Genomic DNA, 26,271 nt, shown 5'->3' on the forward strand with positions numbered 1-26,271 from the left:
TTGAATGTAGCATATAAAAAAGGTTTTTTGCAATTTTATTTCAGTGTAATTCATTTTTCTTTCTCCATTAACTTAGATTGCATTCTAAAAAATAATGATGAAATATCCAAGTTTATTTTTTATAATAAACGTATTTGTAATTTCTGTAATATTTTCAACGGTTGATAGTGTAAGTTAATATTATGTAATTTATGTTTATACTTCATTATTTTATTTAATGGTTTTTATTTTTAGTCAAGCGATCCTGATGTAAGAAACGTTTATTCTACAGCTAAAATAACTATTAAAGATATAAAAAAACCACCTGAAGAGTCAGATTCTGCACTATCTGCAGATATAGAATTCACTGACGATGATGGAAATAATATCATTGAAGCTGAAGATGGTAGTTCAATATCATTCAATATTAAAGTGAATTCCGATCAATTTTATAAAAACGGTAGAGTAAAACAGTGTATAATGATCGAAAAAGATAATAAAATGAACACGAAAGAACTATGTAATGAATGTTCAAAAGATGAGAGTATCGGCGACTTTGAGTGGAAACAAGAAATTAAAACATTTCAGACAAACTTACAAGTCATGAAACTTCCTGACTCTAAATCAAATGAATATATAATTGAATGTTCTGCCATAGTTTGTAAAGATCTCTGTCCTGAGGTAAGTTTTCATTTTTATATTATTGTCACTAGTATATTTTCAGTAAGAAATAACTTTTTTCTTTTTTTAAAGCGTTCATGTCCCAGCACTGACAAAAGACGAAAACGCAGAGGAATTTTCAAAAAACCCCTTGCTTTGTATTTTAGAGCTCGAAAAGCTGGTTAAAAATTTATGTTTTCATGATACTAATTATTTTTTAATGTTATTACACATTTGCCTTTTACATTATAAGTTTTTAAAAATATTTTCAATTAATCGTTACAAATACAATTTTTCTTTGTATTGCATAGTTTATTGCAAATAATTATTAATAATGATGATTAAAAATAAATCTGCTTACTTTAAAATGATCTTACACTTTATTGCATGTCACCAACTGTTTTTTTCTTCATAGATGATAAACAAATATTTTTTAGTAATCTATATATATCATCAGGAGGTATTTGCATAGATAATAATTCACAAATTATTCTATAAAAATAAAAAAATAGTATTAATAAATAGTCGTTGAATTATTATTTTATATTCTAACCTCACAACTGCCGGTGGAAGATTTATTCCAGCTAATCTTGCAAAATTATAAAATTCTACAATATTTGGTGGTAAATTGGACATCATATTTTCATTTGAATGAATAAAATATAATTTTTAAATGTTATTGAATTAGTACAATCAGTATATTTAATTAAGTGACGTGATAGCTGGCATCATTCAAACGCCAGTTCAGACTACTCTTTTATTTTGACAACTCGAGCTGTCATGGAATGATGACATTGAATGGTAAAAAAAAACTCTATGCAAATCAAGTTACTTTTACTTCTTTTTTTATTATTTTCAATTGCAATGACAAAAAATTAATTTTTTCTTTATATAAATTAGTATATCAGTATTTTTCTTATAATTTCGTTTTACACTTAAAAGATGAAGTGGAGAATAAGCTTGAACTTATTCTGTACAACTCTGCATACAATTTTTATGTGTTGCAAGCCATCAATCTAATCATTTTATTAACAATTAATGCACTAGCTTACTAATATAAGGAAGGAAAATTTTTCATTATTTTTTTTTATAATTGATTTAGTAGAATTGTATCAATAAAAAAAATTTCTCAATTAAAAAAAATCCATTCATTCCGCAGTAACTTTTAGTTCTTTTTTTATTGTTAAAAATCAACAGAAATGTATTTTATCGACGATTGGAAATAAAAATAATTTATTAACAACGAATTGTGTTCTGATTGAATGTTAATATTAAAAAAATCTAATGTTTATTAGTGTAGGGAAAAGTCTTCTGTGATATTAGCAACAACAAATGAAACTATAAAAACGGTGTTCTATTCTATGTGAATATCCAATTGAAGATAATATGATGGCAGATTCTTTTTGTTAATAACATTATTTTAGAAAAATTTTCTCCTTCAATATAAATAAATATCAGTATTTTCTCAGCGTAATTTTATGATTAAAATTTATGCTTCAATCAACTGTTGCCTCTGGATTAACATTAAACATTTACAAGCTCAAAGGTTTCTGAGTAAATATAATAAATGACCATATATTTGACTTAAGATGATTGAAAATTTTGGTTTGTAAAAAATAAATGTTGGAAATTAAAATCAAATTTGTATTTAAGGATTAAAAACATCAATTTATTTTGGTTTAGCGTCGTAAAAGGAAAAAATATATTTTTATAAGATTGCATTATACTTGTAGGAACATTAGGCTACAGATTTGTTTCATCTCAATCGTTAATAGTCTCAAAGTTTATAAACGTATTTGTTGATTTTTGTTTTAATTATTATGAGATAATTATTGTTACTGGATAAATAACACCAACTGCAACGATTCTTTTATCTAAAAATATTCAAAGTTTACAAAAGTCTTATTAAAAACTAAGAATGACCGACAGTATCATCAAATTTCTAAATGTTTAATTATTTTCTTTTTTTATATTTAGTTTCTAGACTTGGTAACGAATATGCCCACAAAAAAATAATCCAAATCATTTCTACACATAAGTGTATAGTTTATAAGTCTTCTGAAAACACCGAGAACATTATCTCAGAAATGCAAAATGTCATTTTTCGTCCGGTTGATCTCACTTCTTATAAAATAGAAAAAAAAAACAATTCAAATAATGTAAAAAATACATCAGTGAATTGCTTTTATATATAGAAGTAATTGAGGTTTTGTAGCTGTTATTTGATAATTAGAAAAATTCATAAAACTTTGACAAATTGAAAATATAATAATAACATTAGTGAAAAAAATTGATATTGTGGTCCTTGGTCTGGGTAATTTCGTCGACGGGATGCCATAAAAATAAAATTAATACCCTTGTCAACGATAAGACGACAGCAATCGTCATTTTATATAAAATTTTACTTCATGACTTCTCTTTTACCCTTGACTAGATTCATTTCCGATTCATTCGGATTTTCTTCTCATTACTCTTTATTTTTAATTATTTATTAATTTTTGTTTCAATGAATTGTTTAAAAAATTAATGTTTAATGCTAGCCGGAACAAACCTCCGAATGTTCATCCCAAGCCGAAACCTTAAAAAAGAATAAAAATAATATAATTAGCAATAATAAAAATTTATCAATTATTAAAATTTAGAATAAAATTAATTCAGTTTTTTAATTTTAAGGTTATCCAAAAATAATAAGCTGTCTTTCATGTACCTGACATTCACGACTGCAATACCATTGGTTTCCACAGCCCGCACAAACAAATTGAGCAGCACGTTCATGACATCCTTGACATCGTGGTGGAGTATCTCTATCTTCTCTATTATCACGAGCACTAGACCCTCGCCTACTATCTCTTTCTTCTGCTAACGAGTTTTCTTCTTCAACATCATCCTATCAATTTTGATAAAATTTTCTTATAGAATATCAAAACCAAAAATATAAATGCCGAAATCATTCTTTCAATATAATAATTACTTACCACATGAACAACATTGTTAGGATGAGCCGATTGTATTTGAGGGTTGACCACTGGAGTTATAGTGATTTCTGTTCTGGCCTATTGAAAATAATTAAAAATGAATGCAACCATTCGATAAAAAAATTAAGAAATATATAATCATCCATTTCTCAACTTTGCAATTAATACTAGAGAAAATAAGTGAAATCCTGCATTTAAACGAATCTAACTATAAATTAACGAAAAATAACTACCTTGGAAGAAGAGAGTAAATCACTAATCGAAACAGGGTTGCTTCCTTGGTATGCCTGAATAAGATGCTGAGATTGAGATCCTTGTTGACCAATAGTTGTTGATGATGAAGAGTTCCTTTCTCTTTCAGGTGCAGTTAAAAGCCTGGCAAGAGTTGGCGAAAATGTAGTAGGTCGTGGAGATTGATTTTTAGTCAGTATACCATGAAGAAGAGATCCCGTTTGTTGAGAAGAGGCATTAGAATTTATAGAAACTGCGGATGGTGCGACAGGATGTAATGTTACATCAGGATAATTTTGAGGAGTTTTCATAGGTTCACCTTGTTGCTGACTAAGTTTTGCAAATTGAACAAGAACATCCTTAAAGCTCATAGGATTTTGATCACCAATGTTTGAATTACTTTTACAAGAATCAGTACTTGATGGTCTTGAATCACCATGACCTGTTTCTACCATTGCACCACCAGTCCCAAGATGAACATTGACAGAATTTCTCATTCTACGACCTCTTCTAGGTACCGTTTCAGGATGTCTGAGACGATGATCAGCAATAATTGATTTAACATCAACAATAGGGCCCTGTCTACCTTCTCCAATTTGTCGGTTATCTAAATGTTGTTCTATCGATCGTCTTAGCTTCCTTCCACTTTCACCTCCAGGCTTTGAGGATGAACCTGATGTACTTCTCTGTGATTTTTGGCTAAGATTGGCTATTTCATTATCACTTTTAGTGACAATAGAAACAGTATCGTCTTCAGTGGCATGTAAATTTTCTCTTAATACTTCTAAGCGCGATCTTGTAGTCATTCTCTCTTCGTGAATATTTTCAGGATTATTTGCAGATTCTTGAGTATTTCGAGTACGATCTTGGCTCATATCTTGTCTTGATTCCTCCCATTCAGGAACCAAAGAAAGACTTGCTGGAGGTAAACTATCAGACATTTGTCCATTATTACTCTCTAGGAAGCCCATAACTTGTCTTTTACGTTCTACTCTTAAATAAGCCTCTTCTTTAAGTTTTCTCATACTTAGAATTTCATTCCACTCCATTTCTTTGGCTCTCGCAAGCTCATCTAAAGCCTAACAAAATATCATTTTATTAATTTATTTATACAATTAATAAATATTATAAATTATTAAATGATATAAATATTAAAAAAAATAACCTGAACTTCAGCACGTAATTCTTCAGCTCGAGTTGCTAGCTCTTCAGCGCTGATTCTTTCACAGCCAACAAGAGAATCAATGAACCTTTCTCTCTGTTCAAAGCATGTTCTTTTGGGATTTCCGTTAGTTGAAAATGTCTCTTCAACAGAGCGTCTTTTTCTTGCTTCTTTTCCCGCTGTTCTTGATTTCTTTTTAACCTCAATGTAATCCTCATCATCATCTGAGTGGTTTTCTTTTTTCACTGGTCCACCAGCAGCAAGTCTTTCAATTTTAACCCTACCTCCTGTTGTGGCTGAAGTCGCGGTTGCAGTTTCTTCTGGCAACGCAGCTCCATTTTGGCGATTTTGTGGTACCTTTGGTGAATCTCCAGCATCGTCTTTTTTTTTGTCCATATCTTTACCATTTCCAGGTGTTGTGGTACCACAGTCCATGGCATGCATTTTATTTAAACTAAAAATGAAAGAAGAAAAATAATTCAACTAAGAATTATAATAATCATAATAACGATAGTAAAATGATCTATAGTACTAAACTATTCGACTGGACTATCGTTTATTCAGACGTTAAAAGATGGGGAGAAGGGTCAGATAAAAGAGGCAAGGGAGAGAATAAGAGAGAGAAAGAGCTTAAGAGGTAACCGTCGCCCCTGAAGCATCGTTGATGCTCTAGAATAGAAGGTGACCGCGTGGGGTTAACGCATTCTGTTGAAAGAGTAGGCTCCCTGTTTCTATCACTGACATCAGTTTACGTGTGTGGAGACTATCTTTGAGTGTGCGCTCTTGCAAAATGTACAAGACAGAATGATCGGCGATAAAACCATGAAGAAAGAGAAACGCTACAGAGCTTAACAGCGCCGCCAACTAGAAAGTTCGTTGCACTCATTGGTGTCGTTCGCCGCACTCCCGCCGTTTTGGTGTCATCTTCTCCCGTTGCTATATTTCACCCCGGAAAACTTCCCTTTCGTTATGACGTCAAAAATAAAATTAATGAATAAAAAAGTTAATTGTTTATAATACTTACAATAAAAAATTACTATAACAACCATACGAAAAGGTGTGATATGAAACTAATGATGATTGATAAACCGTAATTTAGGAGTGTTGTAGAAAAAAGAAGTGCAAGAAAGTGAAAGGGAAAAAGTGACAAACGCGCAGTGGCCAGGTCTAATCGCGACTAGAGCTCTACGCCATCGTTGCTGCATCGGTTAAAAGAGGAGTGAAGGGAAAGGAGGTAGTAGTAGAGCAACTAGCTGTACTGGTAGAACAGCAGTAAGAGAAGGAGGAGGTCAAAGACGAAAGCAAGTTACGAGTGATCATCAGCAAAACTTAGCTGTAGAATAGGTCACGAAAAATTCATATTATTATATTATTATCCTTCAGAAATATATGGTACTATTATTCCATTGATATAAAATAAAAAGTGAAGAAAAAAATTTATTCTTATAAATAAATAATCCTCAAGGTTTTGTAGAGAGATTCTTTAGACGTCTTATCACCTATCGCGCAATTCAGAGGAAAACCTCGACCTAATTGTTATACGCGTAACACCTCAAGGTCGTGAGTTCCGTTCTCCTTCATGTGATGCCGAGAGAGACTCACCGAGATGCAGGTTTCAATCCAAGAGCTAGTAGAACATCAATTCCCGTCATCTTTTGATCAACCATTTTTTCCATCTCATCAGCATAATCACTCAATTTTTCATTATTATCCTCTTCATTTTTACGATTATTAGCTTTTGAATTTACAGAATGATGGTTTCGATAATAAACTTTATCAACAGCATCACCTCGATCTACATTCTTCTTGCTAGCTGTACTCTTAGCATGCGCGACCTTGAGAATAGATCTCTTGGCATCCTCCACCAGCATCTTGGTTACCGGTTGGACATTGACAGGGACGCCGATTGTTGGTACTGCTCCTCGACGCAGTCTACTGCGCACCGGAAGCCCAAGCACTAGATGCTCCATATCCTTCTCATATGAGTCATTGGTGAAATGAAGAGAACAGATGCGCGCTGTCTGAATGTTGAAGGGTATGTCGCCATTGGAGAGGGGAGTCCGACCGCACGCGCGCACCCATCTCGAACGCACTTCCGGTATCTGAGGGAATCGATGGTAACGAATACGACGTCCACGAGTACGTCGATGACTATTGCGACATGTTGCTACTGCACACTGTGGCATTTTGGTATTTATTTCTAACACAATATATTCAAGTTATGAAAATATAAAAAGTCATCTGACATCTATGAACGAATTTTTTATTTTGATATTGTTTTCATTTTTTTTTTCATTCACTACGCCATCTTTATAGAAAGCATCAAAATCACTTTTGGTAGCACATCATAATAACCGGTGCTATGTTCATATGTTGTTTTTATCCTTGAAATTCACTGTTTATACATCCTGACACTTGATAAAAAAATATTTTATTTATGCGTCATAACTTAAAAGATCTTTGTCACAAGGTTAAACACAACAAGAATCTTGTTTTTTTTTGTTTAATAATTACACTTATTTATAATGATAATCATTATTTTATTCACTGGATGATGGTTACAGGAGGTAGTACACAAACACCTAGCGTCTAGTCGAGATCCCGCGGATGAGTGAGAAGCGCGCGACAGACGGAAACACTCGTACGTTCTGCGACCGCGAGAGGTCGAAAGGGCATCGGTACCGCCCTGCTTCGAAGGAAGGACACGACACTTGAGTCTACTACTGAAGTTGAAGAGGGGGAAGAACGTCCGAAAGAAATGCTTTTAATGTTGGCTTGATTTTTTCTGACACTATTGATTATCTTTGATTATCTCCTTATTAATAGATATGTATATACACATATATATCTCTGTATATATAGATGAATAGTATAATTGAATAAAATCTTCCAGGATGTGGTATACAGAAACCAGTAAAATAATTAATCTGGTTATCCAGAGATTAGAATGGCACAAACTAAGATATAATCGATGATACACTTGGAGAGCTGAAGACAAAACTCTCCAGGTCCAGATAAATAAAGAGAAACTAGTCAACAAGGGAATGCACGAGAAGGCGAGGACGACGACAGTGGTAGCAGCTGCGTGTTCGCCTCGTGTATTCGCGCGAGATACCATGAATCGGTGAACCAATGGTGGTGCGAGCTTTGCGAAGGGCGTCACAGAGTTACGGGAGGAGGAAGTGCAAGGAAGGGGGGAAAAAAGAGAGTGAGAGTGAGATGGAGGTTGACGTGGCATAGTTGCAAGTGTCAGGATCCTTCAGGGGGTTCGGCCATCCCCCATAAACAATCCTCGAGCTGATAGTATTAGAGAAGAATCAAGTTAGACAAACTTTATGACCTTGAACGTGCTTGCAGATGGACAAACCTGCAATACAAGTGAAGGGCATCTGTTGCACATATCATAGGCTATTGGTTTTTACTAAAAAATATTGCTCTTATATTAATTTGCAATATTGGCATTTTATTTTATTCATTAGTTGTAGAAAAATAAATGATGAAAAAAGTAAATATTTCTCTTCTGAGTCTTTTAGATATTTCTCTGGTGCACACACGTTTCTACCCTTCAGAAGGGCAACCACCCCGTATACGTGCTTCACGTGGCATCGGATCTATCCCTCTAATATATTGTTTGGTCTCTCTTAGCATTATCTGGTCACGTGAATGTAAAAGCGAGACAAATATACAAGGGAAGAAGTGAGAAAGAAGGGGAGCCTCCCGTCATCCTTGAGGTGGGGTCCGGGCTACCCCACTGCGTTCGCTAGGATCAATACCCGACACGATCCGAACCCAAGAGTCCAAGCCACCCCTGCTTACTCCCGTTTTATGTCTCTCTCGCACCCTTTCTACCAGGTTTGAGTAAATGAACGACTGGATGTAGAGAGGAAATGTTTGGAGAACAGGAGAAATACGGGTATACTAGATATTTAGGATATTGTTTCACAATTAAAAATTTTATATTCTACAGTGTCTTTATCGTTTATCTTTACTGCTTTTTCACTTTCTTCTTTAATGTAGTCCCTTTCATTCATGTCTAACACATGTTCCCCGGCCGGTTTCCAGGTACCAAAACTGCGACCTTTATAATGTGAACCTAACTGTACAGTTTGCTGGCAATATGAAAACTACATGAATTTACTAACTAACCATTGATTTTTCTAGATGCAATCTTTAAAATTAATAGGATTTTGATAATTCTAAGAAGAAACTAATTGTAGAACAAGTTGAAAACCAATTAAGAATATATCTTCTATGCTATAAGAAGACGTTTTAGAAAAGTAAAAGATGAAGGCACATCTGGCGTGGCTTGTTCTTAGTTTTGTTCAGTTTAGGACAAAGGGTCTCCCCTCATCTCCACACTCTTTGCTTCGAGAAATTCGAGAGTCCAACGGGGGGAAAAAAGGAAAGGCAACCGGCATCAGAGTTGCCAACCATGGCGGTTAGTGGTAGTTGTTGAAGCCAGATTACACTCTCCCTCAGTTTCCAATATCTCCATCTCTCTCAATCTTTCAGTGGTACACATAGTGGATGTGGTGCGTAACAACCAACCCTGTGACTCTGGCCTACGCGGTACCGTTTCTATGGTACCGTTCGGATTATCCCTTCTATGTCGTCTATATCTTTTCTCCTTCTCTTTCTCATTCCTTCTCTCTTTTGCTCCCCCTCACATCATCATCCAGATACTAAGGGAACATCGTTTACTGTCGAGGACGAACACTACCGCCTACGGCGCTTTGCCCGCGTAAATATCTCTGAAAATGCAAGAAGCAAAATTGAGATTTTTAATAAAATACTCACCATTTTATACTCCGTTTTATGATACTTGTCACGATTCTTTGAGACTTCCGCGTAGATTGCTGTTGCTGGATAGAAATATCCTTTAGAATATTTTTAGATTTATGAAGTGAAGAACGTTCGATCCATTCTGTTACTGGGTTGTCTCTTATTTCATCCTTTGATGGGTCTAAAAGTTCTTCATCATTCAAGACATTTTCAGCAGCTGTTGCCGGACCAACGATACCAACTTCAGAATCATCAACTTCACTTCTATTATCAGAAATTATTGAGGATGTTTGTTCTTGCTCTAAACATTTTTCATTGATTATTATCGAAGTATCTTCAGGACTTTTAGGCGAAATTTTTTCATCGTCAAGTTTTACTTCGGATGGTACAGTATTAAGGATTTTATCCAATATCTCTTCTTGTCCAGATTTTCTTCGACAACATGGAGATGCTCGAGGAGTATTTGAGTCTTCCAAAGTTGTTGAATCATTTATTTCATCAAACTCCTGAGAAGACCTTCGAGGTGTTAATAAATTTGCATCTTTCTGGACATTTTTTGAAAACTCAGAAGAATCTTTACAATTTTGCTCAAGTTTTTTGTCAGTACTACGACATCGTTCAACATTTGGGCTTTTATTCGGAAGAACTGTTGGTGATGCAGAGGTGAGAGAAAAGTTCTCACCCTCTTCGGGATTGCTGATTATCGGATTTTCTGACATCCCTTATAATCTTTGGTTACATTTCACAGTCTTCTAGATCTAAGTTCGGTAAGTCCCACACGTGATACAAATAACTCGAGTGATACACAACTACAATATATTTCTCCAGAAAACTTCCCAGCTGAGTTTTTAAGTTTATCGGCTGTTCTATAGATGCCAACTCTGCCGATAATTCGTCCACGTCTGCAACATCCTCTTTCCCTCCGCTTATTCCTCTTATAAATTGTCCAATAGGTTAGGTATTGTTTTTACTCGGTTTTTCTTTTTCAATGACATTAACCAGAAAGTTTTCCAACTTGGAACAATTGTATAAAATGTTCACAAGAACTGAATCAGAATAATTTATCACTCTTCAAAATTGAACATACTTAACAATTGTAATTGATAAATCATTTGCAAGGCGTTTTATTATTTTTACGCTCATAAACACTGTAGATCACAGATTTTTTTTTTAAATCTCAAAAAACTTTCACTTGTTGTCTCATTAAGTAATCACGGATATTGTGACATACATTCACACATTGACAACCGTTTAAGAGCAATAAAATCCATTGAAATTCATTTAATATATTTATTGATCATCTTAAAATTGCTGATTTCTTTAATAATTTAACATACGAACATTGTATTCGTATTTCACTTCATCACTTCAATAACTTTATATTGATACTGTAATTATGTATTAAATATCTTGAATGATTTCTTTATCAAACAAAACATTTTTTATGATGAATTAAAATAATTATTCCATTATTCGGTCAATGACACTTTGAAAACTGTTTCTATCTTAAGCTTTTGCGTCCTGCTGCGTCAACATAACCTTTCTATTTTGTTAAATGTTAACTATTAACATCTACAAAGAATAAAAAAGAAATTAAAATAAAATATGAATGATGAATTAGCAAAAGGAAAATGGAAGCAAAAGAAAAAGAAGGAGACAGACGAACCGGAGATGATTCTAAGGAGATGTAAGACTTTCGAAGATTTTCGCAACACTTTGATTTCATGTATCTCAATTAAACTTCCCCATCCACTGAATAAATTATTGCGCTTTTTTTAATGGAACTTTAATCATTTAAATATTGTGTGACACTGCCTAGACAACGATAATTGTAATCGCGACTGGTCAGCGACGATACCGCTACTTTCGTCGGCAAAACTCCGATGCACTCAGGGCTAGTGACCTCTGTCCTGGGGTACAATTGAACAGTCGTAATTGCCGCATGAAGAAGGGGGAGGAGTTCGATATATGTTTGTTAATTATAATAATATCCGCTTGATGGTGCCACTTTAAAATTTCCACTGCGCGAATTTTAAAAAAATTTCAAAGGAAGTCAACTCAAAGTTTTTTTTACAACTAATAAAATATAAATATAGCATTATTTAATTAATTCTATGCATGCATATAAGTAAAAAATAGTAATTTTTATTTATTAATTACTAGTTTATTATAAAAATCATGTTTTTTTAATTTTTAACAACAAAAAAGAAAGCTTAACCGGAAATGACTTATTTTTTTCTCTCAAATTCACTTATTATACATGAAAAGTTTTATGGCTATATTTCGTTTATGCCTTGCAATTGTTGACATGCATGATCATTAATATTTCTCTTTCATAACATTGTTAGTTATGCGATAATAATTAAAAATGGGGAAAGGATTTAATAATTATATGTGTAAAAAATTTTTCCATCCAGCATCTCGAGACAATTTAAAACGAGTAAGTACTTAAAAATTTAATATTTTTATAACTTTTTTTAAGATTTCAAATGAAATTTTTTTTATTAATTTTTAATAACATTTATAATTTTTTAATAGGTATGGATGGCAGAACAACAAGCAGACGCATATAAGAAAAAACAAGAAGAACTGAGAGTACAATACGAAAAAGAGCAAGATCTTCACAATAACAAGTAAGTTTGAGGTTATGTTAAAGATTATTGATCTTTAACTAAATAGCGGAATACTGATAAATAATTGAAAATAATTTACAGGGCATTACTGAGCAAAGAAAGTAAAGATAAATTAAGTGTAAATTTTATGTATGAACCACCCCCTGGTGCGAAAAAAGAACGAGAAAAAGAAGACAACGAACCAGAATATAAGTTCGAATGGCAAAGAAAGTACAATGCACCCCGAGAAAGTTATTGTAAAGGAGACAGCGAAATTAGAGATCAGCCTTTTGGAATTCAAGTGAGAAATGTTCGATGTATCAAGTGTCATAAATGGGGTCATATAAATACAGGTATTTATTGTTATATCAGCTTCAAAATGGAAGTAAACTTATGAATTTAAGTTAATAACTTATGTAAAAATATATTACAGATAAAGAATGTCCATTGTATAGTCAAGCAATGAGTGTTGTAATGTCAAATAATGAAGCAACTAAGGATACTTCTGATGCGATGACCCTTGTTCAACAAATGCGTGATGATGGTTTAGAATTAAAAAAGTAAGTTTTAAAGAAATAGTAATCATTAAATTTTATTATAAGGCATTTATGATAGAAGTAATATAAAAATGATTTCGTTTACTTAAAGGTCAGCGTTAACTGCTCAACAACACATTCAAATCCCTCAGCATGAAGATGAGATGGTTTCAGGTGACGAAGAGTTTTCAGAAGAAGCATTTTTTAATTCTTTATCAAAGAAGGAAAAAAAGAAACTTTTAAAGTATGTTGATTTTAAATATGGTATGTAGAATAAATATAACATGATAAATAATAATGAAATATTTTTTAGGAAGTTAGAAAAAATGGAACGTAAAAAGGCCAAAAAAGAAGCCAAAAAGCGTAAAAAGAGAAAAGAGAAGAAAAAGAAATCAAAAAAATATTCAAATTCTTCCAGCAGCAGTGATGAAAGTAGCAGTAGTAGTAGCAGTAGTAGTAGTCAAAGCAGTGATAGTGAATCTGAAAAGTCATCAAGTTCAGAGAAAGAGAAGAAGCGACGAAAGAAAAAAAAGTCAAAACGAAGTAGAGATTCCAGTTCGTCTTCAAGTTCTAAATCATATGAAAGAGAACGGTATAAAGAAAAACCAAAACATAAAGAAGAAAGTAAAAAATTTAAGAAAGATGATAAAAAATCATCAGCACGTAGAAATAAAGATGATAGGTATTATGATAAAGACAGTACTCGAGAAAAGACTGAATTTTATCGAGATCATGGCCATTATAATCGAAAACGAAGATCAGATGAATTAGACAGTGACAGAAGAAACAAGCATGATATTAAACGACATCGAAATCATTGAACGTTATTTATACAAACTTATACATAATATATCTTTTTCATCCTTTTTGAGGAATTTTTCAAAAGATAGTTAATTGTTATTATTTTAATAATCATGGGAAATTTTTATCAGTGCGATGCTAGTATTTAGTATTCTAAAAAATGACTTTACAATAGAATATGTATTTCGAGTAGTTAATGAAGTTATGTAAATATATATATTTATATATATTATAGATTCAACTTAACAATTATATTTCAATTATTTATTAATTTCTGATTATAGTATTCTATAAATCATCGTTGTTTATGTATTTGTACATCCTGAAAAATCTAATTTAATTAAAATGAAATTAATTTAAAGACAAGATTATGATAGCCTTTTGTTAATTAACTAATACTATGTAATTTATATAACATCTTCAATTACATTATGAGTTGATATATATTATTTCCTTGTTATTCAATACTCACTAAGGCTAAAATGTTGATCGACCCCTTAACAATTACTGTTTCTATATTTTATTTTAAAACTATTAATTAATCAAATAAAATGAAATGAATTGTGGGCTGTAGAACATTTTAAAACTTGGTACAAAATTTTTACGAATTCTCATAATGATTAATGCAATATTTCATAAAATTTATACATAGAATCAATTGTAATTTTTTTTTAATTATTTTATTATATTCCACCAATTTGAAAATGTATTTACATGTATAATAAAAAGTCTACAAGTGACAATTAGTGATAATTATGTAGCAGATCACACAATAGAAATAATTTAGTAATTGTTTTTGTCTTCTGAATAAGTGATATAAAATAAAACTTTATAGTTTATATTATTATTATTAGAAATATTGAATTTTCTATTTACAATACAGATAATACATTTATTGTAATTGTTATAGTATGTTTGACTACAAGACAAAAAAAATTACTGAAGATGCAGCTTTTTTCTTTGATTCAACCAACAAATTGAATTTTTTTAAATTATGATTCTGTCGTGTATCTATACAAGATATGTGAAAAAATTAATTGCAAATTAAAATAATTTTTAAACAAAATAGTTTTACATTTTTTCATTTTACAAATAAATAAAAAATTGATTGATATATTTCAACATATATCATTGAATTATGGATTGATAATAATTGCTCAACAGGCACATTTTCAATTTACATGCGTCATAAATTGAATAAAAATTCAGTGTATTATTTAGTAGTTTTATAAATACTAATTTTTCATGATAATCGCATTATAGTTCGTTAGTGAACGTTTCAATTCTATTTCCAGTCAGTTTTGTTTGTATCTAATGTGAATGTATTGGAGGAGTTGCAATAAACAACTAGATGTTGCAACTGTAAAATTCTTTTATATTTGCAAATCTATATATTTTCTATTTTTATTATCAATTCTTCGTATCTATGTAAAAGATATCGATTGATCAACTATTTTTTTATTTTCAGTGAACACGTGGGCAGTTTGCAAACGTAATTATCCTACAGATTTTACAAATAATTCAAATGACTTTTTATAATTTTCAAATTATTGTTAATTAAAAAAATTATAAAATTTTTCAATGAATATATGTAACAAATACATGCAATTTCTTCTGATAATTGCACTGTTACAACTCCTTTTTTAAATTTTTTTACATGAAAAACAAACAAAAACGACGTAATATTTACGGTTACTTTATATTCTTTATTCAAACTAATTCTTTAATAAAAGAAATTAACTAAAAAACTGGATTACTTCCTCTTCTTGTAAATAAAAATATGAAATAACAAGATTTTTTAGATTCAATAAACCTCGACAAAAAATCACGCGGCAGTGAATGCAAATTTTTTATTGTTTTTTTCTATCAATTTCTTGATAATTCGTTGATTTAGCTAAAAAAAAAATATAGCAATTTCTGAACTTACAGAGAAGAATTTTATAGTTATTTTTGGTGTATTTGAACCAACTATAAATGTTCTGAAAGTTGAGCTACATCCATCATTTCGGTATCTTCGAGACTATTACGCGTCAATGGTTGAAACCTATTAATTCATATATGATAATTTATGTTGATCAATAATCATTACGTCAGATACTACATTACTCATTATTACCTTTGAGAAGCTGAGAAATGCGATCGATTATTTATTTCTGGAGTTCTCGGAGCAAAACCTCTCCCATGACTTGAACCCAAATAACTACGTCGCGGACTACGAGAGTTAGGAACCTTTGATTGACTATACATTCCTTCTAACACACTTGGTGCAACATAAGTGAATCCCTGTAATTAATTTTAATTATAAACATAAAAATATATTTTTATATCATTTAGTTATTGATGATTAATAGATTTTCATTTTACCTGAAATATCAGATTTGCTGATTCACTGAGGGTACTTTCAACTGGTGAATCAACCGGTACGGTTGCAGTAAACTGTTCGTCAAATTGTGAAGTATCATCAGCACTTTTCAATGATGGTTTAAAAGGTGGTTCCAACTTGCGAGATATTACATCTTGCCAGTTAATATGTTTGAAAAAATTATGATTTATTATTTCTTCAGCATCGTCTGGGCCTGATCCCAACCTTTGAGCAACTTGACGTTTTAGTAATTTTCGGATTAATTCTCTAGCATCCGGAGTCAGATAAGGTGGTAAGGAAAGTTTTCCTTTCAGAATTTTTTCAATTGTTTCTTTACGATTATTGGCAGTAAACGGTGGTGTTCCGGTGAGCATATCATACATTAAAGCACCAAGACTCCACCAATCTACTGCTTTACCATGTCCGCTTCTGGTAAGAATCTCAGGAGCCATGTACTCAATAGTACCGCAAAAAGTGTGAGTCACAGTTCCTTCCTGTATGTGTTCTTTGCATAATCCAAAGTCTGTTAATTTTACATGACCCTCACGGTCAAGAAGAATATTTTCCGGTTTTAAATCGCGATAGATTATACCTAGTTTGTGTAAATGTTGAAGAGCAAGAATAATTTCTGATAAATAAAAGCAAGTAGTATCCTCTAGAAAGATTCCTTCACGGTCTAAATAGGTAAAAAGTTCTCCACCACATAAATATTCGAGAATAAGATACAGTTTTCCACCTGTTTGGAAAGCGTAAATTAAGTTAACAATAAATGGATGTTTTACAGCTTCCAGAATGTTTCTTTCAGCTTTGGTATGAGCGGTGTCTTTTTGATTACGAATTATCGTAGCTTTACGTAATACTTTCATAGCGAAAATGCTTCCCTTATCCTTGCCACTTACTTTGCGTACTTGAAAGACTTTACCATAACCACCTTCACCTAAAATCTTACAAAGTTCAAAATCTTTAGGACCAACCTTTTCCTGTCCAGGATTTACTGTTTGTTCTGACAACTGAACTCTCTCCACGTTATCTGACCTGGTAAATAAAGTAATAAATCTTAGTATATGTAACATATATTTTCTTATCAACGAAATACTTACTCCAAAAGTTCACTAACGTTTGGATTTGGATCATAGTCAGCCTAAAATTGATAACAACAAGTGATAATTAGTTAGTTATTTCATATAATTATCACAACACACTAAAAAAATGAGAACAATCTGGTACCTCAGCTTCAACAATATCATCTTCAGATTCATCTTGATCGACATTGTCCCCGTCATGGAGTTCAATGTCGAAAATACCAGCCATTATTATTTATTTCTAAATACTTTGCAACTGATTACATCTAACGCAATACGTTATAATTGAGACAAACGACTAACTTTTGGATATATAATGCGTGTGATCAAGGTCACTTTAATACGTCTTCCAGTAATAATATTTTAATTGATTAGATATCCACAATTTTAGAACAATAATATTCTCGTTAATAATATACGTGTTATGTTGAATTGGTGAACAAATTTTTTTGTTAAATACAAGAGTTAAAATATCTCTTCTTACACGAAAATTTTGACCGAGTCAAATATAATTCGCAACACTACATACACATGCTTATTAAGGTTAGAATTTTACATGTGTGTTCAATGTATGTTTTTAATTTAAATTCTCACTACAAGGTAATTTACCGATTCATAGACACTTTTACCGATACTTAGTCGATAATTTAGTAATCGCGGTGTAGGCAAATATAACCCCACTTTTTGTGTGTCATCTTTCCATATAAACACGACGCCTGTAAAAATATGTTCAACACGAATAGTACTGGAAACACATCACACAACGTTCGACAATAATTCACAATATGGCTGAGCGTAGAAAAAATAAAAAGAGAAAAGATGTAAGCATATTGTTTATCATTATTGTTTAACACTCCATTCAAATAGTTTGATTAGTTTTATTATATTCATTCTTATGTTTTAATTTTTATGTAAAAATGGCTAAAATGTGTGATCACTATGTAAAGCCATGTACATAACGGTGAATGCATAATAGGTTGATGGGTTAACTGTGCTATGATAACCAACAGAATGACGTCGTCAATATTTTTTCTTAATAAATCTTTCATTGAATTATTTGTTGTTTTTTTTATTAACTATTAATTTTTAATTTGAATATTCTATATTTCAGTTGCTTAAAGACAATATTCTGATAATGATAATGATACACTTGCAAAAAAAGTTTTATTTATAGTTTTCAAATACATAAAAATTACAAGTCAAATAGTAGATTAGATTTTTGATTTTAAATTAAACATTACTACTTTTTATTGTCACAAGTAAAACTTGTTCACTAAGATGATAAATGAAAGTAAATGAAAAGTGTACATTCATCATTTATCTTTCAGAATTTACCTGACAAAGCAGAATTAGATAAACCATCAAAAGAAGAATATGCTGTCGCTAAATGGATTCGAGATAATGTACCATCAAAAAAAACAAAGTTCATCAGCCATAATGTCGAATACTTTACTGGATCACGTGCCGTTGGAGCATTATTGGAAAATTCTCCATGGAACAAAACAATATTTGAGACAAGAGAGCAAGTTGTCAAATTTTTGGATACTATGTTAAGACATAAATTTTTTCATCGTGCAAAAAAGATTATTGTGACAGAAGAAGAACTTAACAAACTTCGTGGATCCAAAAAAAAGGGAAAAGACTGTTCAAAAGAAGAGAAAAAAGTAACAGAAAAAGAGAATACAGATAATGATGGTAAAGAAAAAGAACAAGATGAAAATAAAGACAGAGAGCCGAAAAAGAAACCAAAAGTACGATTGGAAATGCACATGGAGCAATATTTCTCAGATTGCAATGATGCATATGTATGGATTTATGAACCTATTCCCGTTTATTATTGGTTCTTCGGTACCTTGGTAGTCCTTGGAGCAATAGGACTTTGTCTCTTCCCTCTATGGCCCTCAACAATTCGTCAAAGTGTTTATTACCTCAGTATAGCAGCTGCTGGTTTCTTTGTATTTATTTTAGCTTTAGCTATCATACGAATCATTGTATTTTGTCTCATATGGGTGCTCACACTTGGCAGACATCACTTCTGGTTATTACCAAATCTTGCTGAAGATGTTGGTTTCTTTGCTTCTTTCTGGCCATTATACCAAGTAATTTATCTTTATTTTTATTCATTTTTCATGTCTAGTTGATAAAAAATACTCATCCATATATCATTTTCAATTTTTAGTATGAATACTACGGTCCTGGATGTGAAAAGAAAAACAAGAAAAAGAAACGCAAGAAAGACAAAGACTCTGACTGTGAAGAACCATTAATATCTCAAAGGTAATTTTTTATATTTTTTTATTAATAAATTAATGATAAACTTATCAACGGCATAATGACTCCAAAAATTTTTTTCGAAGGGATGATGAAAAAAATAATGAAAAAAATAAAAATAATGTTGAAAATGATAAGCGAAATGTTGAAACAAGAACTGAAGAAGATGGAAGTGGTGAAGATGGTTCAGAAAGTGAAAAATCTAATACAGGAAAAGATTTTGAAATTGTGCAGCACACAGAACTAGAAGATAAATAGGTGAAATTAATTGTTTATTTCTAAATTAATGACAAGTTACAGGTAATAATTTTTATTACCAGTATATATAATTGCATGGTTTAATCTCATGATAAAAAACAGAAAAAAGCGAAAAATAATACAAATGATATTAATTTCATGTCAACAATGAAATATCTCTGGAGTTTTTTCCACTATTGCATTTACAACAATACACAGATATTTATGTTCTTTTTTAAGTAAAATAAGGAAAAAGCAAATCATCCGTCAAATTTACTGTTACTTTTGATTACATTGATATGATATTAATATCTATTTAGACTATGAAAAGATTAATATTTTAATTATAATTCGTAAATGTCCTTGTACAAATTGCTCATAGTTAATATTGATAATATTTGTAACATGCTAAATTTTTACTTTGCGTAGCGAGAAAGAATTCCAAAAGAGATTAACTGGGTAGGTGCATTAGATTGATTATTACTACAGATTTATTATTTATATTTTTATGTGGCGAGTCTGACATTTATTATTGAATATTTTATGTATATTATATAATACAAAAAGAAATAATCATATTTTAGAGAAGAACATGAGTCGTACAAGAAAGTAAAAAGATGATAAACAAAAATTGACTGCAGTGTCATTTGCAAAAATAAATATTCAAAAAAGTTTTTACTGTAGTTAAGTTTTTATAGTACAGATTTTTATATAACAATTTATACCAATTAACTGTATAGTATAACCAAACCTTAATTCAAACTTCACACCAAATCCAAGACATCTTTTTCTTGATCTTTATAATTTCCCAATTAATAAGTGAATGCTTCTTTAGAAAAGCGTCTTTAGGATTTTATTTATTTTAACTATCTTTATCGAAACCATTTAAAATTTTTGTAGTATCATACTATTATAATTTTTTTCAATAGTTTTATTATCTTAACTCGACCGAAAGGTTAAAGAAAAATCTTGATGCTTGGTATAAAATTAAAAGGTAATAAAAAAAATTGAGAACGTACCAGATGCTTTGTTTTCCGGATCATCTAGCTGCCTAAAGCAGATGACATGAGTTGAAGCGGATCATAAATCCCATCTAGCACCGTTTTATCGTTTTCGTTGAACTGCTTCATTAAACTTTCACAAAAACATCCTTCGGAAAATTTGTTTTGTACAATTACTCAGTTTCAGGATCTCTTTAGAAATAAATAGGTGTTACATCACATAAAAATACTGCAGAAAAAAGGCTGGTGTTTGTGGCTATTTAAAGCTTTATTAGATAAATATATAACTTAATCATCCATCTAAAAAACCGTGAAAGAGTTTAGTAAATTGATGTGTAATTGATTAAAATAAATAATTTGTATATTAAAAAAATGGTTTTAATTTTTTTTTAGTAAATTCTTGACTATTTTCCAACTCCAAGTTTTAATATTAACAAAAATACTTAAAAACCCTTCTTTAAATATGAATAAATATAATTTTTATTTCGTATGGAATAGTAATATCTATTAAAAATATAATAAATTTACAATTGATATCATCAATGTTGTAAAATGGTTATCAATTATAATTAAACTTTATTGTCAAAGAGAAACAACTAAAAAAATATTATTTCTAATGATAGTAATTATTACATAAAAAAACTCCATCATAGATATAATTCGAAGAATTATCCAAAGAAACTCGTTGATATTTGATAAATAATTTAGAATGAAATTTTTAATGAGAGAATTTGATGAATCATCTTACTTTTTAAAGGAATGTCGGTAGTTAATAAAGATTATAAAGAATAAAATGAAATATTCATCAAGTTATTGTTTTAAACATGTTCATACTTTGAGAAACAGCTAAAAGGAGTTGCAAGCACGAATATTCATCGACAACGTATAATAAATATTGCGAAGGAGGAGAAGAAAAGAAACTTGTAGGTCCTTGTCCGGTTTATGGGAAGAAGTGAGACAGAAAGAAAGGTGGAGAATGCATATAGTCTACTACCAAGTATTTTCAGATGGCATGTACGCACTATGAAGTGGCTGGCTTTACTTTGCTTGTGTAGTGGTCGAAAGAGTACTCAAGAAAGTAAGGCCCTCGGCCGAAATGCGAGAAGAGAACAGACGAAAAAAATAAAATAGTCCAACAACCAGCCAATCAAGTTGAGACGTGGTTTGCGGTTGAAGAACTTAGGCTTTGATTTTTGTTTCTGCTGTTGATTCATTTCAAGACTTGTTACAAAGGGTCCTAAATGTCTAATATAATATTCTCAACTGATATGACACTACATTTAAAAAAGAACAAAGAATTTTGTTAATCCAAGAAATCCTTTCATTACGTGATTTACATACTGTGGTTAGTTATCGCAATGATATATCATATAAAAATCATAGTCACTTTATAATTTTTTCTAATTACTTCAAATGAATATTCTTGACGGGACACTCCTGTGTTTCACTGAGAATTCCGACCGGTTTGAGACTGTGGCGATGTCATTTCTTGGGTGTCAGAGCTCTTCCTCGTGGACACCGTTACATCCGGAGTCGTTGCTCGAACCTCCACTAGTCTTATATATACTGTCTCCACAAATTCTTCAATGTAACCATAAGTAACACCCGTTTCTATGTATCATTGACAGATAAACTAATACTACTTAATTCATTGGTGATAAACATCAATAGCTACTTAATGATATATTCTGAGAGATTATAAATTTTATTTCAAATATCTGAAAATTAAGTGAGAAACCTCAAACCATAAGTAGACTTTTGGAATTCTTGAAACTTTCGTTTGCATTTTTTTTTTTGTTTCAAATTATTTTTTTTCTCACTCTTGTCTCTTTCGGTGCTCATGTATTTTTTTCATCTTATACTTGTATCCTTATGTGTAGGTTGTTTCTTTGCATTCTTAGGTATGAACCAGACATCAAAGGTATTTACCAAACTTTTGTACTAGGGTATAACCCAATGATTGACGATTCTGGATAGCTGATTCAAGAGAAAGCGGTTGCCCACGCATTTATAGAACACGTGATCTTCAAGAACAATACATTGTTTTTGTTTATATTTTTTTAGATCTCTCTTAATCCTTTTTTATTTAATTTTTTACGTCAATAATTGTAGACAATTTTATAATTTTTATTTGAAAAATATGTATATATTCTGTAAGGTAAATTGAAATGAAAAAAGCCACGGGTATAAAATGATAATAAACTTGAATCCTCAATATTTTTTTTCGAGGTTATTGTACTGAGGGTGGGAGTAGTATATATGTAAATGTCTTAGCTGGTCCGGGCGGGTCCTACCTTCCTTGGATAACTTCTCTCTTCTCTTTGCGCCTCTTCTCTGGCACCAGAAAATATCTCCACCCCTACTTCTTTTTCTCCTCCTTCACCTCTCTGTGGCGTCCAGTCTTGACTCCTGTAGGCCGTAACGGATAAGCTTTGTACCAAGCGTAGTTCCTCGAGTGTGAGAGAGACATGTTCTCCAGTACACCTTTGATGCTCTTGGCTCGCGGTTGATAATAGCAGCTTCACGTTTGTCTCAGTTATGTTACGTGTTGCTTCGGTTAAACATTTAATATCTCATTTAAATATTCACGTGGCTAATTAGCGATGTAGTTTAAATTTTGATAATTTAATTCAACACAATTATCATCACGAGATTTTCGTAAAATCTTGAAAATGCGAGTAAAAAAATGAAGATATCAGTGTTCATGATAATTATATTTATGTTAAGACATGAGAGTAAGTCCAATTATCCTATCAACAGCAGCACAGCTGATTTGGGCTCATGACGCTGTTATTGCAACTGTTGGCAAAAGTATTTCATTTGAGACGATAATGATAACTGCAACGGTCGCTGGTGTGTCTACCGGAACAACAACAACAAATCGGCCTGAGTTGTCAACTGAATTTTTTCTCATACCGGAATCACATCCAGACAAAAATAATATTGCTAGTGTAGCAAGTGTAATAAGTGTACCGGCTCCAAATCGGACTATTTCCATCTATCAGCCGCCACATTATCCATTAGATGAATCCAAGATTCCAGGTTATCCGGTGGTATCACCCTATCAGACAATACTTCGGCAACGATCATGGGCATTACCACTAGCAGCTTTAAGTGCTGCAGCAATGCTTCTTATGGCAGCTTTCGAGATATTTGTACTTCTTAAGGTCTCATATAGTATTTAGTACTTTAACCTTTAAGTTACTATGTTAATCACGTCTTATATCTTGTTACCGTTAGTTACTAGCGCGAGTAGAATTAATAGAGCTTATCATAAATGTTTTCATTTGTTACACAATTTTTAAAAATATTTCATGTTCATCATTGCAAATTCGTTAAATTGGTAGGTCGGTTGATAATTATAATTAAACGACTCTTTATAGGCAAGAGCAGCAGCACCAAGCAGAAGACATTTATTTCTTGGCCAGGCTCTTCTTCTTGGACTTTTCTTACTGGCTGGGTTATCAGCAGCAGCTTCTCTGACACCTAATCCACTTTCCTGTGCAGCATTTAGGCTTGTTGGTCTTCCAGCCGCACTTGTATTTGCCGCACTACTCGTCAAATGCGTTTTTCTGCTTTCTCTAAATAGCGGTGTCTATCTTCCAGCACCGTATCAGGTGAGACCAATTGATCCTCCTTAGTTAGTGAAACTGGTCTAATGTTTCGGCTGATATATATAACTATACACATCATCAATCATAGGCTCTCGTTCTTGTATTCGCTGTGCTCGTTCAAGTAGCAATTGTGGGCCAGTGGTTTTATGGAGAATCACCAGCCGTCATTCGTCGAGTTATTGAGGCTAACACGCCATTTATTCAACAATATACACTTTGTAAAACCCCCTTAGGACAAACCATAGCTTCACTCGGGTAATTAAAATTTTTTACTTTGCTAACAATATTTTTTTTAAAGTTGTTTACTTACTTGAAGTATTTTTTGTTGCAGATATCCAGGCGTTTTATTAATAGCAGTAACATGTCTGGCAGTCCGAGCTCGTGGAGTTCGTGATAATTATCGGGAAGCAGCATTTATTGGTCTAGCAGTAGGTTTAACATTGCCCATTTGGATGATTAGTGCAATAGGTTCGATAGTTGCAGTGGAAAATGATCGAGAAGCGTGGTTGGCCTATGGACTTCTTTCAACAGCTCTTATTGTATTTCTTACTATGTTTTTACCGAAAGGACGTCAATTGGCTGCTCTTGGACGTGAAGGACCCGGAGGTATTCCCAGTGCGGTAGCTGGAGGCACAACAGTTGTTATTAGAGATCATGATGATGATAGATTAAGTTCATTGCCAGGAAGCGGATACTCACCGTCATTTTTTCATTTTAAACCTGCTGAAACGAGTTTGAAGAGAAAAATGCACTACCAGAGTGCAGGTTTGTGGCAAAAAATATTAGTTAATATGTAAAAATTGTTTGTCATCATTATATAACTTGCTAATAATAATGTAAAAAACCGCAGATCGCGTGGCTTTGGTCTCGTCAGGAATACCTGGATGCAGTGCATGCAGACATGGAAATAGTCCGGCGTATTCTGAAGGTAATATTAAATTCTGTAATAACCTTGATAAAAAACATCCGTTTATTTCATTATTTGGTTTCTCTTTTTGTTTAACCATTTTACTTTCTAGTGAGTTTAGAGATGTTATAAAAAAAAGAATGCGTGACTCGATGATATGAATACGTACATATGTACATATATGCACGTGTCTGTGGGAGAAGGGTCTGATGCGTGAATAAACACTTAATGCTTTTTTGCATTCACTGTAATTTGTTATCATTTCACTAATGTATCCGTAAAGTGTAATCCTAGTAATTATGTCAGGAAAGCTATTATTAATTAAATATTGAACGCGATGTTCTCTCTTCGAATTTATTAACTAATTATCAAACAATAGATCTCCATAACAAAATGTGTAAAATTATCTATTCAAACAAAGTATAATAATCTCTAATAATTTAAATAGAAAATTTAGTTACAATGAAATTATTTAGGTGAATCATGAATAATTGATGCATACGATGAATAAAGATTATAATATTTTAATTATCATTCTTTTAGTTTAATTAATAAAATTTGTTTATTGTAGACATACAAACACCCTTGGATACGTTTGTTCTACCTCATGGAATGTATCTTCAAGGACCAGAATTAGATGCAGGAAATCTTTATACTACTTTATCAACGAATCCTAATGTTTTCTTTCAAAGAGCTCATCCAGGAATGATTTATTAAGCTATAATTCCATAATTAATTTTAAATAATGTTATATAAGCTTTTAGTTTATAGAATTATGATGTTTTGTATGAATGCTTTTGCGATAAATTGAATGTTTATGTAAATCAACAATTTTATACTGCAAATTTTGTAAATAATCTTGTTTGTTTATTTTTTGCTACCTATCTTCCATTAATTTTAATGCATCACAATGAGGTAAATGGACCTTAAACGAAAAATTGTTATTGATAGAAATTCAAAAGGAAGTAGAGCGCAACATGAAATTGAAGAATGGTGGTTCAGTTTTAAAATACGCGGGAAAATGACGTCAGCTGAGTATCGATAAACAAGAACAACAAT

At 31.7% G+C, this 26,271-nt stretch overlaps 6 protein-coding genes across 7 annotated transcripts; 4 read left to right on the forward strand and 2 right to left on the reverse strand.

The window, feature by feature from the left end:
• The first annotated feature begins 29 nt into the window (after window positions 1–29).
• LOC118074506 (uncharacterized) lies at window positions 30–931 on the forward strand. Its single transcript, XM_035095757.1, has 3 exons — window positions 30–169; window positions 235–660; window positions 733–931. Exons 1-3 carry the CDS (start codon window positions 95–97, stop codon window positions 823–825), a joined length of 594 nt encoding a protein of 197 aa, XP_034951648.1. The 5' UTR covers window positions 30–94; the 3' UTR covers window positions 826–931.
• A 536-nt stretch (window positions 932–1,467) lies between these two features.
• Window positions 1,468–11,684, reverse strand: LOC118074499 (uncharacterized). Of its 2 annotated transcripts, XM_035095742.1 has the most exons (7): window positions 11,456–11,684; window positions 9,805–11,361; window positions 5,011–5,461; window positions 3,848–4,924; window positions 3,615–3,692; window positions 3,347–3,526; window positions 1,468–3,217 (listed from the first exon to the last, which is right to left on the reverse strand). In XM_035095742.1, exons 2-7 carry the CDS (start codon window positions 10,506–10,508, stop codon window positions 3,176–3,178), a joined length of 2,532 nt encoding a protein of 843 aa, XP_034951633.1. In that variant the 5' UTR covers window positions 10,509–11,361; window positions 11,456–11,684; the 3' UTR covers window positions 1,468–3,175. The 2 variants fall into 2 exon arrangements, with proteins under 2 accessions (XP_034951633.1, XP_034951634.1); XM_035095743.1 differs by lacking the exons at window positions 9,805–11,361; window positions 11,456–11,684 and adding an exon at window positions 6,610–7,728.
• A 386-nt stretch (window positions 11,685–12,070) lies between these two features.
• LOC118074568 (corepressor interacting with RBPJ 1) lies at window positions 12,071–13,951 on the forward strand. The gene is made up of 6 exons (XM_035095884.1): window positions 12,071–12,229; window positions 12,328–12,422; window positions 12,504–12,754; window positions 12,835–12,961; window positions 13,050–13,181; window positions 13,251–13,951. The coding sequence occupies exons 1-6, from the start codon at window positions 12,158–12,160 to the stop codon at window positions 13,756–13,758; spliced, it is 1,185 nt and encodes a 394-aa protein (XP_034951775.1). The 5' UTR covers window positions 12,071–12,157; the 3' UTR covers window positions 13,759–13,951.
• A 739-nt stretch (window positions 13,952–14,690) lies between these two features.
• LOC118074344 (ribosomal protein S6 kinase beta-1-like) lies at window positions 14,691–17,741 on the reverse strand. Its single transcript, XM_035095483.1, has 5 exons — window positions 17,328–17,741; window positions 17,201–17,241; window positions 16,103–17,135; window positions 15,855–16,021; window positions 14,691–15,782 (listed from the first exon to the last, which is right to left on the reverse strand). Exons 1-5 carry the CDS (start codon window positions 17,409–17,411, stop codon window positions 15,707–15,709), a joined length of 1,401 nt encoding a protein of 466 aa, XP_034951374.1. The 5' UTR covers window positions 17,412–17,741; the 3' UTR covers window positions 14,691–15,706.
• A 133-nt stretch (window positions 17,742–17,874) lies between these two features.
• On the forward strand, window positions 17,875–20,373 carry Trp1 (translocation protein 1). Its single transcript, XM_035095484.1, has 4 exons — window positions 17,875–18,003; window positions 18,511–19,281; window positions 19,362–19,459; window positions 19,540–20,373. The coding sequence occupies exons 1-4, from the start codon at window positions 17,968–17,970 to the stop codon at window positions 19,709–19,711; spliced, it is 1,077 nt and encodes a 358-aa protein (XP_034951375.1). The 5' UTR covers window positions 17,875–17,967; the 3' UTR covers window positions 19,712–20,373.
• Window positions 20,374–23,115: 2,742 nt separating this feature from the next.
• Window positions 23,116–26,028, forward strand: LOC118074569 (uncharacterized). The gene is made up of 6 exons (XM_035095886.1): window positions 23,116–23,858; window positions 24,075–24,308; window positions 24,394–24,560; window positions 24,637–25,070; window positions 25,156–25,233; window positions 25,784–26,028. Exons 1-6 carry the CDS (start codon window positions 23,421–23,423, stop codon window positions 25,927–25,929), a joined length of 1,497 nt encoding a protein of 498 aa, XP_034951777.1. The 5' UTR covers window positions 23,116–23,420; the 3' UTR covers window positions 25,930–26,028.
• Window positions 26,029–26,271: the final 243 nt, after the last annotated feature.

Source organism: Chelonus insularis, unplaced genomic scaffold, assembly GCF_013357705.1.
Source record: "Chelonus insularis isolate UGA/USDA-ARS -01 unplaced genomic scaffold, ASM1335770v1 contig_135_pilon, whole genome shotgun sequence".
In the NCBI taxonomy this organism is placed as follows: Eukaryota; Metazoa; Arthropoda; class Insecta; order Hymenoptera; family Braconidae; genus Chelonus; species Chelonus insularis.

Excerpts from the sequence above, each read along its gene's own strand:
- LOC118074506 (XM_035095757.1), top strand. The coding sequence starts at position 95 with ATGATGAAATATCCAAGTTTATTTTTTATAATAAACGTATTTGTAATT. Across the intron at positions 170-234 it reads TATTTTCAACGGTTGATAGT|TCAAGCGATCCTGATGTAAG; the intron begins GTAAGTTAATAT and ends TTTTATTTTTAG. Across the intron at positions 661-732 it reads GTAAAGATCTCTGTCCTGAG|CGTTCATGTCCCAGCACTGA; the intron begins GTAAGTTTTCAT and ends CTTTTTTTAAAG.
- LOC118074499 (XM_035095742.1), bottom strand. The coding sequence starts at position 10,508 with ATGTCAGAAAATCCGATAATCAGCAATCCCGAAGAGGGTGAGAACTTT. Across the intron at positions 4,925-5,010 it reads AATTACGTGCTGAAGTTCAG|GCTTTAGATGAGCTTGCGAG; the intron begins GTTATTTTTTTT and ends ATATTTTGTTAG. Across the intron at positions 3,218-3,346 it reads ATTGCAGTCGTGAATGTCAG|GTTTCGGCTTGGGATGAACA; the intron begins GTACATGAAAGA and ends TTCTTTTTTAAG.
- LOC118074568 (XM_035095884.1), top strand. The coding sequence starts at position 12,158 with ATGGGGAAAGGATTTAATAATTATATGTGTAAAAAATTTTTCCATCCA. Across the intron at positions 12,230-12,327 it reads CTCGAGACAATTTAAAACGA|GTATGGATGGCAGAACAACA; the intron begins GTAAGTACTTAA and ends ATTTTTTAATAG. Across the intron at positions 12,423-12,503 it reads CAAGATCTTCACAATAACAA|GGCATTACTGAGCAAAGAAA; the intron begins GTAAGTTTGAGG and ends AATAATTTACAG.
- LOC118074344 (XM_035095483.1), bottom strand. The coding sequence starts at position 17,411 with ATGGCTGGTATTTTCGACATTGAACTCCATGACGGGGACAATGTCGAT. Across the intron at positions 17,242-17,327 it reads ATGATATTGTTGAAGCTGAG|GCTGACTATGATCCAAATCC; the intron begins GTACCAGATTGT and ends TATCAATTTTAG. Across the intron at positions 16,022-16,102 it reads CAGCAAATCTGATATTTCAG|GGATTCACTTATGTTGCACC; the intron begins GTAAAATGAAAA and ends AATTAATTACAG.
- Trp1 (XM_035095484.1), top strand. The coding sequence starts at position 17,968 with ATGGCTGAGCGTAGAAAAAATAAAAAGAGAAAAGAT. Across the intron at positions 18,004-18,510 it reads AAAATAAAAAGAGAAAAGAT|AATTTACCTGACAAAGCAGA; the intron begins GTAAGCATATTG and ends TTTATCTTTCAG. Across the intron at positions 19,460-19,539 it reads GAACCATTAATATCTCAAAG|GGATGATGAAAAAAATAATG; the intron begins GTAATTTTTTAT and ends TTTTTTTCGAAG.
- LOC118074569 (XM_035095886.1), top strand. The coding sequence starts at position 23,421 with ATGAGAGTAAGTCCAATTATCCTATCAACAGCAGCACAGCTGATTTGG. Across the intron at positions 25,071-25,155 it reads AATGCACTACCAGAGTGCAG|ATCGCGTGGCTTTGGTCTCG; the intron begins GTTTGTGGCAAA and ends AAAAAACCGCAG. Across the intron at positions 25,234-25,783 it reads TAGTCCGGCGTATTCTGAAG|ACATACAAACACCCTTGGAT; the intron begins GTAATATTAAAT and ends TGTTTATTGTAG.